The following is a 16,185-nucleotide window of genomic DNA, read 5'->3' as shown; positions in this document are numbered from 1 at the left end:
CGCAGATGCAGGACAACAATGAAGCAGCAGAAACATCGGCTTGCTCTAAAACCAGTTGCCCTGTGGAGTCGTGGTGCAGAACTCAAGCACAGCGAGAACAATGCTACTGCATTATTGCTGTCGTGTCCCATGCTGTTGTCATGGCTTGATTGGCTGTGCATTCACGTTGAGACCCATCTGAATTTTAGACGCGTTTCAAACCACCTCCGAATTTAGTTTTTAAGAATCTTATACCCAGATTAAAGGGCCAAGATGAGAAGAGATTTAGGTATGAAAACCTATAGCATTTGGTGCCTTGGTTCGGTCCGTTTGCGTAGGTTTGAATGTAATCTCGGTACTTTGGTTTACACCAAATCGACCCTTTTTTTGTGTGTGGTATCTGACAAATAATTGTGTGTTTGGCCAGAATTTTTGAAATGGTTAATGCGGAATTGTTCTCATTCCCTATGAGGACTTCCCAGGAGTTCTTCACTCGAGTTTCTCTAACCCTAACCCTACCAAGGTAGGGTGGATAAAGCGGTCCGAGACCACCCATTCAGGCAGGTCTCGGACCGCTTTATCCGCCCTACTTTGGTACGGTTTTCCTCTGGTGTGAAAGCAACCAAACCAAATGGGACGAAACGGTCTAGTTCAATGCATTATGGGTATGAGGTGAGATACGGGATTACCCCCCCGAATTTCGACCGGGCCTCAACCTCATGTATTACAACACAACAACTTTCTGCAAAAAAAATGTATGGTTCATTCGTCGCGATAACTTTCTAAATGGAGAAAACCAAATGCCCGCCAAACGGGTCAAGTGCAGGAACATGTATTGATTTCACCAGCGCGGTCAACTTTGTCAGCAACTCAACTTTCGTTGCCTTCATACCTGTAATAAGCGCCATCTTGAGGAGTCATGAAGTAGTGCTGAAAACTGGTCGTGGAAAACCCTTTTTTCCGCACACACACCAAGAACTAAAGGCAGCTTCGCTCAAACTTCAAACCACAATCCATCGCTAGCTAAACAGAAATGAAACATCACGTCTTTCTTAATGTTTACAAGACGTCTGCAAGATTAAATAGTGACGAGTACTTATCTCCATTTCCGGTATAAGAAACAAAAAGGATATGGGCTGGTGACCATGCGGATGCACAGGCTGCGAGGGCAGGTCGTTTGCTTGAGGCAGAAGAAGACCACGGGTACGAGCTCGGGGTAAGGCACCACTAAGACGCTGGTGTCGCTGCTGGCGTCCTCTTCGTCATCCCTCTCGCACTCGTCCTCCTCCTCGATCCTTTCCTCTTGAATAATCCCCGCCTCCTCTATTTCCTCCTCTTTCTCTTCTTTCTCCTCAGGACACGGGAGGCGGTACGGGGAACATACGTGCGGGAAAGCGGAAGCGACGGCGTCGTCGTCGCTGATGCAGCCGCCGCCGCCGCCATCCCTGGCTGTCGATGTCGTTACCCTGGCCGTTGACGGTGTTGGAACGCTGGGGCCCTCCGCCTCCTCGCTCGTCATGGCAACGCAACAGTCTGCAGATTGAGAAAGAGAGAGGAGGTTGAAATAAAGAGGCACAAAAGAAAAGTTGAGATGATCCGTGAATCTATAGACAACCAAATGGCGAAAGAACAGACATGGAAGAACCATTGCCAACCATTGGATGAACCATTGCATGTGAATTAAAGCCCAATGAAAGCTCTTAAATGTCACATAGAAAAAACTTGAAAGACACAAGTTGCTGTACCAATAAAGGGAAAATGAGAATATGCCAAATTGAAAGAGATGATCGAATAAAGAGTCCATTGTGTTTTCCATTAAAAGGCACACTATTATTGATCAAAAAAGTTGCAAAACGAATGCAAAATAGAGTCAGGACATTGACACGACTAGAAATAACGATTTTTTTCTAATCATCCAATAGCCTTCTAACGCGATTAGCAAACACAGTGTACCATTAGAACACTGGAAATGGGCCTCTATACACCTATGTACATATTCGTTGTGTTGTTTTTTCCCCCCACGTTGACCAACTCTTCGTTGCAGAAACCAGAGGTTGTACGAGAACGTGTGAGAGTGCTGCGGGAAATAAAGCAGAGAAGAAAAGACCAAGAGTGACAAAAGGAGAGGCCCCGGTTGAGTCGGAGGGCTTAGTGTCGAGAGGAATCGACACGGTGTTTAGTGGAGAGAGAGAATAGCTCCTGATATGACTGAGTGGCACCTGCCTATGGATTTCCTTTGAGGGCCGACACAGGATTTCTCAATAAAGCGACTGAAAGCGCGAGTCCACTTCGCTCACTCCTGTCGTTGTTGAAGTAGACGGCGCTCACTTAGAGTTACGGTTTGTTTTTTTGAGGGTGTTTTTACTGGTGCACCTTCACTGTGAAAAGGTCTCCTCATACTAGCCTCAAATATATACAGTATATGTTTAAATATATATACATGTATGTATAAATATAGATATATAAATATATTCATATACGTACATATATATATATACACATATATACACACATATACACATATATACATATATACACATATATATGCATACACATACACATACATACATATACATATATGTACATATATATACAAACATATACAACATACGCACCCATTCCTGCATTTTCAACTTGCGTTTGAAGAAAAAGAACTCATTTAATTTAATGAAAAAAAACAACAACAAAAAAAACACCCACCCTTCCTTCAATCTGTTATCGATTGCTTATCCTTTGCTGAGGAGCTGGGGGCTAATCTCGGCTGTCATTGGACAAGAGGTGAGGTTAACCCGAGATGGTTAAACTAAATCTTGTGATATTCAGGTTCTGCTGAGCACATACATACGTTTGTTTAGTTAATCTTTGCACCCGAGATCTGACCTTAATTCTTTAAATGCATCAATGCAAATTGTTGGACGATTGTTGACGTCGACAGCCACGGCCTTGTTTCAGAAACGGAGAGACGGATTACGACTGCGTGTGTTGTCACGCAGAGATCTAAGTATGACACTTCAATGACTCTTCTGTTCTGGTGAGAATGTGAAGGCTTCTTGATTCGGTGTCACTCGCCTGACAGATGTGAATTGCCCTTTAGCGACCATGGCAGCGTAGCTTGTTACACGCGGCTCGATGTGAGCACACGCTAAGTAGGTTAAGGCGACGACGCGATACGACTTATATCAGTTCGCACTGATATAAATTGTGCTCGGTATCCCAAGTTCTTTCATCGTTTCGAATTGAGCTACCAATGTGGCGGTCATTAGCATAAAGTCTTACATACGAGTCGGCTTATTGGGTTTATTCTTTTTCACAAACGCATGTTTTTAGACATCTATATATCGACACAGAGCCTCAATGTATTATCTGTAAGAATCGGACTATAAACAGACGAGTTAACCAGCAACAACGCTTTAGCATTTAAGCTAGCGGGCTTCATCTTCGCAAACTTTCTCCTCGACATTTACTTCTTAACAGTGTAATAATAGGGCTGTTGTGATTTATTTCATTTATTAAATCTAGCTTTGCCCGGTGACCTTTCCACACTGGACACAGGAGGTGATTTGTTGTTTTTGGCGAACACAAGACGTTCTGGTAGTATTGCTTGACAGAGACCATTTTGTATGACAGAACCATCAAAAAACTAAAATAAAGAGTTCCACACTGTGGGAACTTTGTTAGAAGCTGAAAATAAACCTAAAAATGACATAATAAACACAAAAAAAATTGGCCTTAAGCCACAAAAAGCCAAGGATAACTAATCTGGCCATGCCACTGCACCTTCTCCTCCTCCTTGACACCAGCACTCACAATCACCACAGTCAAGTGGGCACTGAAGGCAGATAAAAAAAGAAGCAGCCAGAGGGAAAGTGAAGTTCAAGTGGACGTTTCATCCAGACAATAATCCAGCAATAAGGAGCCGCGAACGACAGAAGAAAGGGAAAGGCACAAAGTTCAAGTGGGACTCGGTTTTTCAGACACACTCGGGTGCTTTTTGGAAAGCAAAAAAAACAAAAAAACAAAAACGTATATAGAGCAGAGAACGCAGACAACAAACACGGTGTCCAAGTGCATCTGGACAGGCTCTTCCACTTAAAAGCTGCGACTCCATTAAAAATGCAGAGTGCCGGTCGTCGCGGTGATACATCGCTGTTCATTAAAGGCGACGAGCAGCTGCTGTTTACCGACTGCAGCAACACAATGCTGGCTCTGTGGCTGCTGTGAATGAAAGTCAATGAGGAAGTTTGAAACTTTTGGTGGGTTTTTTTTTTGTTCCCCTCTCTCTCTTTGTTGTTAAGAGCTGAGGGGCTTTTTAAAATGTAACACCACGATATATTCCAGAATGCCCTGTGCATCGTTGGTCTCTTAGCCTTTGACTGCCCCCCGTTGGATCTCTGCCTGTGCTCTTGCACTTTCCTTCAAGGTACCCACTGAAGTGTCCCAGGAGAATTTAAGTAATGAAATGGAAGTTCAGATTGAACGCCGTTGAAAACCTCCAATGCTGCAAAGACAACTAAAACGAAAGAAAGAGTCTTCAAGGGAGTTGAAGGCAGTAAAACATGCATCAACATTGGCAGGGAGTTTCAGAGATGGAGAGTTTCCCTTGGATCGTTAAAAACAAGCACATCTCAAATCTGACATGACAGAGAGAGCGGCCTTTCCAAAGCCTCAGTCGTTTAATGAGCTGCAAAATAAAACTCAAAATATCAACAAGTCTTTCCAACGCGGCTTAAATTAACTACGATATTCAACCAATCATTGAAACGCGACATGATTTCGCAGGTATCTTGGACTCAAGATCGAGTACAATATTGGTAAGATAGATCGTCAAAATTAGAAAGTACGGCGGCCGACTGGCGGCAAATGCACCGAAATGACCCGAAACGCATGCGAAAACCGAAAGCACAAGCAGGAGAGTATAACACGTGCATATTCAGTAACGTTAGAGCTCCAGGCCTGTAGGGGGCGCTCAGTGCTGTGCAGCTCTACAACCGCCCGTTACGATACTTAGGGACTTCTTAATTCTTACTTTATTAAAAGACCTGGTCGTGTTGAACAAAAGAATAAAAGTTATCCTCCTGCTACCCCCTCGCAGTTTTTATGATCGGTGTCTTAATTCGGTAGTAAATAAAAAGCGCTAAATCGGTCGTCACGTCACAATAAAGTGGCAGCTTTTCGTAAAAATAACAATCCATCCATCTATGTACTGGGAAAATAGTAGCGAAGGCGAAGAAAATACTCAAATGGTCCGCCAAAAAGTGATCGAAAGGGATTATCAACGCTAGCGTTTGCACAACGTCACCTCCATGAAGAACAAACAGTCAACACAAAGAAAATTCTGCGCGATTAGCAAAGACAGTGCACAATTAGAACACTGGAGAGATGGTTGCTATCCGATGCACCTGTGTAGATATTCCATTAAAAAACAGACGTTTGCAGATAGAATAGACGTTTATCACATTAACAATGTATAGAGTGTATTTCTGTATTTTGACCCTAAACTTTTGAACGGTAGGGTATATATGTGTTGGCGATTTCCACCAAAATGATAAAAATTAACTTCTTTCTACTCAGCGAAACCAAAGGTTGAAGATTACCACAGACAAATGAAAAGGAAAGTTCAAGTGCATGTTTCAACCCCCCGGGGCAGTAATCCAGCATTAAAAACCTCCAAAAGACAAAGTTCAAGTGGGATTCAGTTCGCAGTGACATCACGTGGTGTCGGACGTGACTAAACTTTGACTTTGGAAGACGAAATGAAATATTTTCAGCCTCAGTCATAGAAACTTAATGGTCCAATGTCCATCGTTGACCGCAAGCTAAGGTTTTCTTAAGACCTCATGCACAAACACGCCAACATCTGCCGTCTTGTTACCGCCTTGTTACCGTCAAGACTCACCTGAAAAAGTCTGATTTCGGACGATTAAGCCTCAAGTGGTTCCACTAGCGCAGCTCAGCTGTGTCCATCGTCGAAGGCTGATTCAAGACGGACTTGCATAGTCTCACTTACAGCGACAACACCCGGGATATTTAAGAAGAACCGAACGAGTGGGAGGATGAAACGAGACGGTGATGAAATGCAAAGCGGGGGGGGGAAACGCGGCCGGCCTTTTTTCATCATCAGATCAAATGCGTCTAATGGAGCCGTATGAATAATACAAACGTTATCCAACGACCAAGGCTGACAACAGACTAAACTGTATTTCACTTTGTCGACCCAGAAGTGAAGTCTTAATATTACGCCTTTTTGGTGACAGAAATATCTATTAAAGACTCCCCCAGGTAAGTTTATCAGGCCTTGTATGAACACACAAAATGTCGCGCGGCGTGCGACTGTTAAACAAACGACAAACACGCCTGTTACAATAACACCATTGTCAAATGAGCTCACACAGAGCTGATTAAGCGCCGTCAACTCCGCGGGACTCTCTTCTCTGTTGTTTCTCGGGCACAGCGGTGTTTAGGTTTCACGTCGATTTCCCCCCGCACACACAGGAAGTGATTAATTTTACATCAAAGTAACAACGAATTGAGAAGGATTTAAAACACATATATTCTTCTACTGCTCAAAAAAAAAACACAGTGGGGTCACTGTTCTGCCAGTGAATACACACAAACACTCCCTCAGTTAGAGCTGATAGTATTGCTTGACAGAGCTAGCTTTACAAGAACATAATACACATGTGATGTTCCTAAGAAATTAAAGAAAAAAAGGCAAACAATTTCACCCTCGTACCAAGATAATTAGCAACTGCTGTGGCTCAAAACCTCCTACTAAGTGGAATTTCAGAATAAAAGCTCCCCAGAAATTCACATCCTGTACAAAATGTCTGTTGTTTTTTTTCAGCTTAGTGAGGATGATGCTCTCTAGCTCCCTCTCACACACAGTGACGCCACAAAGAAACCATTTAAGAGACAAAATTTGCTCGGGCACTCACAACACATATGATTTCAAAACAATAGTCTGGATGAAACAGTGCCATGATGACCGTAATCCAAATACATAAATGGGATTATTGTATTGGTGACTTGCTTCACTAGAGTTGAAACGATTTTCCCCGACATTCAATACAAGTACAACATAGGTGGAGAGGAGAAGAAAGATGAGCTTCCTAACAACTTGTGACAACCTGTTAGTGGCCGCAATTTGCCGTCAACACAGTTAGCTGCCGCCTAATCTCAATCCATTTTTTTTTATGATTTGAGTTTACTCTCCTGGTTTGTCCAAGTAACAAATGTGGTATATCAAAAACGAATATAACTACACCTTAATCTGATTATGATGTCGGATTCAGACTGCGGGTATACGCTCTGTAACATGTACAGTGAACAGAATTATAAATGGATTATTCCATTAGCAACCAATGTTAACAATATAATTCAAATGTTTTCTATTCAGTATAATATCAAATGTTAGATTACCCTTGTCCAATCCAACCAAATCCAATCCAAATGTACTGATAAAGCACTAACCCTAACCCTAAAGCAAGTTAGACATAAAAACGACACAAGAAAACACTAAGACCAATGTAAAACCAACAGGACATAATAAAAGTGTTAAGGATTAGAATAGACAACTCTAATGCCGAGCCAAAAGCCAAGGAATAAAAGTGCATTTTGAGGTTTTGAGGTCCAGATTAACATAGTCATCCAGACTAAAACACGACGTTAACAGTTTAAAAATACAGCAACATTAACAGTTCTTAAGTAATACTAATTGAACTACCAACCAATCTTTACAAATTAAATTACGAAATCCCTCATTTCTTATCATTTTGACGGGATTAAACGGCAGCTCAATCACAAACAAATTCTGCTTGAATTCAATGTGATCACTTTGGAGCCACAATGCATACGCATTTAACATGAGTCTGCAAAACAATCATCAGATTAAAATCACAGAGACAACATGCAAATCCACTTGGTCAAACTACTGCTTTCAAGTATTGCCCAAGCGAATGCTTCGGCCAATGTGTCACTCTGCTCTGAGCTCAATAAAGTTAATTCCATGCCTCAGATGTCGGGGATGTTACTCAGCTAAAAGGCCATAAAAAAAAAAAAAAAAACACCTCAAAGCCTTCCCCGTCGTCCGTGGTATACACGCCTGATGATGAATGACACCTGTCAGACGCGGATTGACGGCGTTACTGATGGCCGCGTCGGCTGCAGCCTCGTAAATCACACGCTTGTACTCAAAAAGCTGCGGGGAGGGTTCGCGATGAACAGCACGACTCGAGAAGAATAACACACAGCGAGAGACAGATTGTCAAAAGAGGGAGAAGGACGCATCAGATATTTCTTTCTTGATTTATTGGGTTTTGAGCACCAATCAGACTAATGCAGAGGGTGGGGGGGGGGGATTCAGTGCGTGTGTGGGTATGCGTATGCGAACAAACGCTGGCAGCTCACTGGCAGCTCTCGCAAGGATTTAGCTAATGTGCTTAGGCCCCGGTTATATTTCATCAAATATTGCACAACAATGAATATGCACGGGGTCGAACGCAGGGCTCCCGAATTCCCTCCTCCCCGTGTGAAACGTAAGGCCGTTGCGAGTTCTGCGTGTAAATCGGAAGCAGTGACGTCAATCGAGCTGGAGTTACCAGTCTGTTATGAGAGGAACTCCCACGTATTTTGTTATTTATTACGTTATTCTACCCCGCCTATGTCAGCTGAGATTGGCACAGCTCCCCTCCTGTGACCCTCACGTAGGGGATAAAGCGGTAGAAGATGGATGGATTGCCTGGATGTGAATCGTCTGCTGTGGTGACCAATAGAGAGGGTCAACAAAATCATTATTTCTATGCTTTTCATCTTTTCTAGAGATAATTGCAGTGAGAGCTGAAGAAATTGCAGTTCAGACTTCATGTACGCGACTTCTTTATGGCTTTAAAATCTACAAATTCTGCTCAGGATTCACCCGGTGTCTTTAGTCTACTAACCGGGGCGGAGATGTTTAAAAAGGCTGTTGAATACAGGGCTGTATTTGAGGTAAAACTTCACATTTTTATCGTTTTTAAGTAACTTAGATGTAGTATTTGTGTCTCCAATCAACTTGACCTCAACGTTAATGTCTTTGTTGGAGTTTGTCAGGAAGCGTAAACGTAGAAACCACAGAAATATAACTTATGCACGGTTCCATTTGGTATACAGTTTGGCACGGTAAAGCCCTGGGTCATTTTCCACTAAGAACAGCACCTTTACTTGGTAGATGAGGTCGTAATAAAAGACACAAAGGACAACAATGAAGGACATCCAGCAGCTAATCGTGCTAACCGATGTTTTTCTGTCATGGGTGGAGCCGATTTTACTGAGGTAGCTCAAGGTAAGGATGTCAAAGAATGGAAAGGGTTGGGGCTGGTTATTGTGGTACTTTTCCAAATGGAAAAACACAAATAATATATACGGAACTATGCCAAAACACGCTCAAATAGGCCATACACTCACAAAAACCCAACATAGGGAGGTTCTTAATGATGTCGGCTATCTCAGATGCAACCTGCCAGTGCTCCAGCTATCCCACATCGACATACGAGCCGCTTGTTCATCGACTTCTCCACAAAGAAACGATCGCTCCCCCCCATCTCCCATATCCCCCCTCGTTCTCACATGTTCACGCTGGCTGAGCATTCACACTTTCTTCAAGAAATTGATTTTTCACAAAAACCCTCTGAAGAAGTAGACAGTGACTGTTAGCAGAACGGACCAGGAGTCGATGCGGCGCCGAGCGCCAACACGTTCCGGTCTGTTATCGTTAAATAAAACGGAAAGCGCACGAGCGCTACGTGGAGTTCTGGGCGGAAAAGTAATCATCAGTTGGCAAAGAGCCTCGACAAGCCACATGACATTATTAAGCGTTTTAGTAGTAGTCCATATATGTTGCTTCTTACGAATCCTGACAGAGAATGCGTCATTCTTGGTGTGTGAAACTATTCATAATGGGAACGATTGAAGCACATTTTATTGTGCCCTAAAGGAAATCATTACTTGTTTACAAAATGTACACTCAAAATCTGAACGGCTAAGTGCTTGCACTCATGAATACACAGTTTCCAACACAATTAGAGTCTACTTTGACTGATAAATGGGCTTTTTTTCTTTGTTTCTTCCTCGTCTTCAAAACAATACATTCTCTCAGTTTCAAGTAAAACAAAAAAAACATGCTTGAAGGTTGTTTTTTTTGCATCTTTAAGAATCAAACCATTACAGTGAGGTACGGTCCTCCTGAGTGCCATAGCAGCCTAAAAGCTGTGGATAAAATCCTATTTTATGTTCCACACCTTAAAGGCAATGAGTTTTTTTTTTTACTGTAAAACACAACATAAAACTTTAAATATGAAGCTTGAAAATAAGAGAGCTTTAAAGTCATAGTGGCGCTCCGGGGCAATCTGGTATTAGTAAGAGGCTAAAAGAGATGGCTGTACTTCAATGGTGTGAACTAGAATGCGGTGTATGCGTAAAATTGTATTTATGAACTCGAGGGAAAACTAACTGAACCTGAGCCTGACAGGCTTTCTGGTTTTTGTATCATCAACCCTCAATGTTTATACGGAGCAAAAGTAGCAGAAAATCCATCCGTTCTATGAATTACTACTAGGACGGGGGTCTGCAACCTTTAGAATGAAAAGAGCCATTTTTTGTCCCCTCTGCACCCAAATAAAATTAATCTGGGGCTGCAAAATAACGCAATTTGTTCCTTAAAATGAAGTTAATACCACATGTAAAGTCGATACCCAACCTCTAAAGAGTAGGAAAACCAACTTTGACATGAAATAAAACGATTTTGTGTTGTTTACGTCTGAGAAAAACTGCCTGGCATAAGTACATGGATATAACGATAGGACAGAACTTCTTCATGTACACATTACTTTAATGGCTTTCAGGGGAGGTTTTTTTTCAGTGGCTGAAGAGCCACATGTTGCAGACCCCTGTACTAGGACCATGTGAAGTACAGAGCCAAGGTGACAGAACCCCGAAGTGAACCTCAATATAACTTCAAAAGTTTGGCCTGAATTGGGCCAGGTATCATCATACCCAGTACGTTCAGAAATGACCGTCCTCGTAGGTTGTTTTTTTTTAGGAGACTTTTTAAAGGACTTTGCATTTGCTATAAAAATGTTTTGTTTTTTTAAATCGGTCTGGTCACTCATGGCCTCTGGCATAAACATGACATTTCCCGCCCCTAGAGAACACAACTGCTGCTCTGCACTGGGTATTTAGATTGTTATTATTGAGATGTTGTTGTGTATGAAAAACCTCAGTAGATCAGCAGTTTTCTGAAATAACTCCGAGCAACAACAACTTTTCCGGATACTTTGAGTTTGAACTTCAGCAGGCCGTCTAGATAGATAGATAGATAGATAGATAGATAGATAGATAGATAGATAGATAGATAGATAGATAGATAGATAGATAGATAAGGGTATAAGGGTTATATAAGGGTTCCAAAATTGTTCTTCTTCCTGGAACTATTTGTTTTTCAAGGGTTCTTGGTAACAATGGTGGTTCCAGAAAGAACCATTTTGACCAACAGAACCCTTTGGAACCCCTTTCCTGGATAAGGGGTTTTAAGAGGGTTCTTGGTAACACTAAGCATTCCGAGTGAAACCAAATAAGATTCTCCTATGAGGACAAGCCAAAGCACCTTATATGGTTCTACTTGGCACTTTTATTTCTAAGAGTGTAGATAGATAGATAGATAGATAGATAGATAGATAGATAGATAGATAGATAGATAGATAGATAGATAGATAGATAGATAGATAGATAGATAGATAGATAGATAGATAGATAGATAGATAGATCTTGTCTGTAATGTAAAATTAATCTTTATTTCCCATTCATTAGCTTGTTATTTCGATTCTCGGCTGAATCGGTAGTATATAGGAAGTAAGAGACAGAAGTACAGCAGCTGGTATGAGTCCTGTAGCCTCACTGTTGATGATCGAGTTGTTGTTTTATTGAAAGAAACGCTTTCATTTCATACCAAAAATGATTTTTTGTCTGTGTGCAAACATCATCATTTCACACTACAGACACTGATTGCAGCTGGATTCGTGGCTATGGGTGAAGATACGCGCCTGGGTTTATTTCTCATGCAAACAAAGTGAAGCAGTTTGGAAATCCATTCTGGATTCCGACGCGAGCCAACTGGCGTCCGTCCAACGACAGCAAAAATCGGCTCGTCTTTCCACCCCTCCTACAGAAACGGATGCTGCCGAAGGACTAAGTAGCCGCTTGGCTGCCGTAGCCGCGCGCGAAAAAAGAACCGGTCGTCATCAGAGCAGAAATCATCACACAACAACCACCACCACCTCTGTGCCGCCGTCTCTACCTTAGCAACATCCTCCCACTCTGATGAGAGACACGTGTGGACTCTGGGGCTATTCAGGGAGCGTCAGAGCTACCAATTAAGGGTTCCAAGCGATTCTCGCAAAGGCTTGACTGTTTGTGTTTGTCCATCTGTGCCTGAAACGTGGAAGCATGTGTTCAGGTATGCCAACTCTGTAGGTGTTGATGAGCCTGTAGAAACATGTTATTTGTGCGGGTGTTCTCTCCATCTCTGGGCAGTTATAAGACGCCAAGGCAACATCCCGACTCGCCGATCTCTGAAATCTGTTAACAATGCACTCTCGACGCAGAGCGATAGAGCTTTGCATTGCATCATCATCATCATCAGCATTGCTGGCACCAGTGCACGTTCCAATCCTTCAAGAGTTCACTGTGCACTTTAAAATCCATGCAGATCAAGCAATGCATCGGAGAACTTTGCCAAAAATGGCCATATCCGATCCCTGGAATGCCCCTGCGAGCTTTTTCACGAGTATAGAAACAAAATAGAATAAACAAGTAGCAATACAATAAACAAGTAAAGCTAGTAAGTGTTGGATTATGTACCTGATATGAATTGATTACTACACAAGTGGAATCTGTTGCCTGTAAGTTCCAATTTCTTGGTCTTCTGTGCTTGCTTTACACATATATTTGATGGCAGTGATCAACCATATTTAAAGCGGACCTAGGCCGGAAGTTCCAATTAACGCTGTTTTTTAGTGTGTATCTGCGTCATTACCTTGTTTAAGAAGCCCTGGTAGGTTCTAAACAAATAGTTCAGCAATTGCTGAGACTGCTGTGTTTTATTGTAATCTCGGGCTCAGCGAGATCTCTGAAAAAACCCGGTCCAGTTACGTAAACACCGGTTCTCTGGAGCAGCAGATCCTCCTGCTCCGGGCACTAGTCCGGGCACATCCGGTTGCGTACATTGAACCGCAGAAGAAGAATAACGTCCGTTGTGGAGGTGTTTCACGAGTCAAAGTCATAAAAGGGACTGCGGCGGGGAGTCGTGAAGAAGCTATTTTTAAACACTGTTAAAACAATGTTTTGATAATGAGTAGCAGTGCATCCACCGTTCCAGAGGGGGGAGCTGTGCTTCTGAGAGCGGGTGTGCTGAATATACTGGCCAATCACAAGACTCTGTCTTCTGGGTGAGAGAGTTGAGTCTCAAATCTCGCGGCTGGGAAACATCGTCAGAAAAGAGGATTTCTATCGGCTCGTTTACAGCAACTAGGAGGTTTTTGACCATAAAAATAAGTTAATGTATGTAAGTAGACCTCCATAACTAACATATATGTGCAACAGGACCGTTTTAGTCTCTTGCTGACATTGAGAGACAGTTTTCACTCGACAACGACATTTTTTTTTTTTCAAGCATGGCCAACCACAATGGATCTCCTTCTTGTTTCGAAACAATTCGAATGTCCCAAATGTCCCAAAGACTCCCTCACACAGGGGGGAGTACTGTACATTCAACCGCTTATACACACTATAGTGTAAAACACTGTTTGTTTTTGTTGAACACTTGCTGACAACATAGGAAAACAGGCCATCTGGTGTGTTAATTTCTGCCGGCATTGCGATCCAAACCCAAACTTTTTTCACACTCTGGGAAAAATAATTTCCCCACGGAGAGACGCTGAAGTCTCCATTGATCTATGTGATAACGTTTAATGGCGCGTTATCCTCCTCCGCGTTTCGTCGTAATTCATTTAGATCCCGGACGTTTGCGTTATTACCCATTATTCTGTGACCGCGCGACGCGACAGCGACCGAAAAACGAATGAACTGCATCACCGATCACGGAAAAAAGCAAGTGTTTTCCCGCTTCATTTGGCGACACATAACAGTTTAGCTGTAACATCTGTTGCACACTCTTGTCTTTTTTTTTATTACGCAGCCGTCTCTCACACATTCTCCTCACTCGCTCTCCTCCAAAAGTGCCACAATGTTTCAGGTCACGTTAAGATGCTCACACCTCTGTAAAAGTGAGCTGGCGTTTTCATAAGCTGTGGAAACACACCCGGGCGCTGACAGCTAACAGAATTAGCTTTTAATTGATCGGAGGGTTATCCACCATAAACCCCGGTGGAGACAATGAAGAAGGCCAACGAGGGTGGATTCATTTGTGAAGATGATGTTATTTACTGCCACAGAAGAGTGGAAGAGCGAGAATATGCATGTGCGTGATTTATCTGTTGATGATTTATCCGTCATTTTTGAGGTCTTTGCTCGCTGAAGTCCATTTGAAAGGAAGTCAGTGGACAAAAACAGGTTCTAATTCAAAATTTACACCAATAAGATTTCTTCTGAGTGGTTAATGGTCACATGAAGTCAATTATGTCCCCATTTAAGAGGGAAAATGTCAATAAAACCAGTTGTTTTGTTTTTTAATTGTGTTAAATGCTTAATGTTAGCATATTTTCGTTTTCGTCTAAGTCGCATATAGATGTTCCGATTTTAACCAAACTTGGTACACGTGTCGCTCGCATCATTCCAAACAATTTTCTAATGTACATCCATTAGCTCCGCCCACCCAGAAGTCGGCCATTTTGGCTAATCTACGCGTTTGAACAGACTCGTGCTAGCACGTTTGAGCTAGCCGCGTCAAACTGATCTCTGATTAAATTTTTTTGAATTTTGATGGATTTTGTGGTGGGCAATAATGTATTTACTCAGTTAATTATGAAACAATTATAATATAATAATTAGTAAGCAAAGTTTACACTGTTTTACTGAATCACAATTTCCACAAAAAAACTTGCGCCTCACTTTTTGATTGTATATCATGGTCATATATTAGTTTGGTGACGTAATGTGTTACTTTTAATACCAAGCAATGAGTAAAGTCATGTATTAATTATGTTTAAAGGAGGAATACGTAGTAATAAGTACTTTATAAATAACTTGCAGTCACTGTTCCTGCAAAAAAACAAACAAAATATTGCCGCACTTAAGCATTGCATGAATAATATGTAATAACCACTGACTCATGCTCTTGTTCTTCATCATTAAAGTGTCTGGGCGGTTGGTTTCCTCCTTTTAACATCAGACGTAAACAAGCACAGAAATCAATTATTTCGTCCAATTCCGAATGCACTTGTCATTAGAGCCTCACAGGTTACACCGACACTCAGTGCCTCTTCTAAGTTAAGACCGAATCCATCATAACCCGTTATACACACACACACCTAAGTGATAACACATTACGATTCCAATTTACGAGCACTATAGCGCGCGCCACTGTTGTCTTACGTGAACTAATAACACAGATTTATGACGATATCACTGCAGCAGCGTTAGTCAGTGTCCTCTCAACGACTCAAATATGAGCGCTTGCGGCGTGTTATGGTGGAGATGCCGACAAAAAACCTCTCTGAGTAAATCAGTCACCGACGATGGTGTATTGTTTGTTTTGTTTCCAATTAAAAGGTCCAGTGTGTTCATTTTAGATGAATTGGCTTCATTTAGGGGAAAAAATGGTATTGATATTGATATCCACTACTATAACAAGGTCATATGTACATAGGTAGTGTTAAGTTTCATAAAAATGCTAAAGAGAACCTTTACTCGAGGGACAACAAGGTGAAACTGGAGCTAAAAGTTAATGCCTTTCATTCACCGCTGGCAGTTGAGTTTCGACCAATTAGATCCAACCAGAAAGCAAATTAGTCTGTATCTTTGTTTCCAAAGGTCTCCCGTCTTCTCTGCCTGTGAGGACTGACAAACAGCTCTGGAGTTTCGAAATTAAAACGAGCAAATTCTGTCTGTTTCAGGTGCTCAAACAGTCCAGACAAAGCAGGTATAGGAATGTGTTTTAAAGCTAAATCGTAAGTAGCCGTCGAGTCAAACGTCTGGGTGCCAATGTGTCAAAAAGGT

The 16,185-nt window shown here is 42.0% G+C and overlaps 1 protein-coding gene across 1 annotated transcript in view; it reads right to left on the bottom strand.

Moving 5' to 3' along the window:
- Positions 1-1,351, bottom strand: part of cacna1ib (calcium voltage-gated channel subunit alpha1 Ib) — a gene marked incomplete at its 3' end in the record, with an annotated part of 154,744 nt that extends 153,393 nt beyond the window's left edge. The window contains exon 1 of the mRNA XM_083905613.1: positions 1,113-1,351. Coding sequence (XP_083761739.1) covers positions 1,113-1,126 — 14 coding nt within the window. The 5' untranslated portion in view covers positions 1,127-1,351. The remainder of the gene's footprint in view (positions 1-1,112) is intronic.
- Positions 1,352-16,185: the final 14,834 nt, after the last annotated feature.

This window comes from Microchirus variegatus (assembly GCF_963457635.1).
Source record: "Microchirus variegatus genome assembly, chromosome: 19".
In the NCBI taxonomy this organism is placed as follows: Eukaryota; Metazoa; Chordata; class Actinopteri; order Pleuronectiformes; family Soleidae; genus Microchirus; species Microchirus variegatus.
This window is presented reverse-complemented; position numbering and strand designations above follow the sequence as displayed.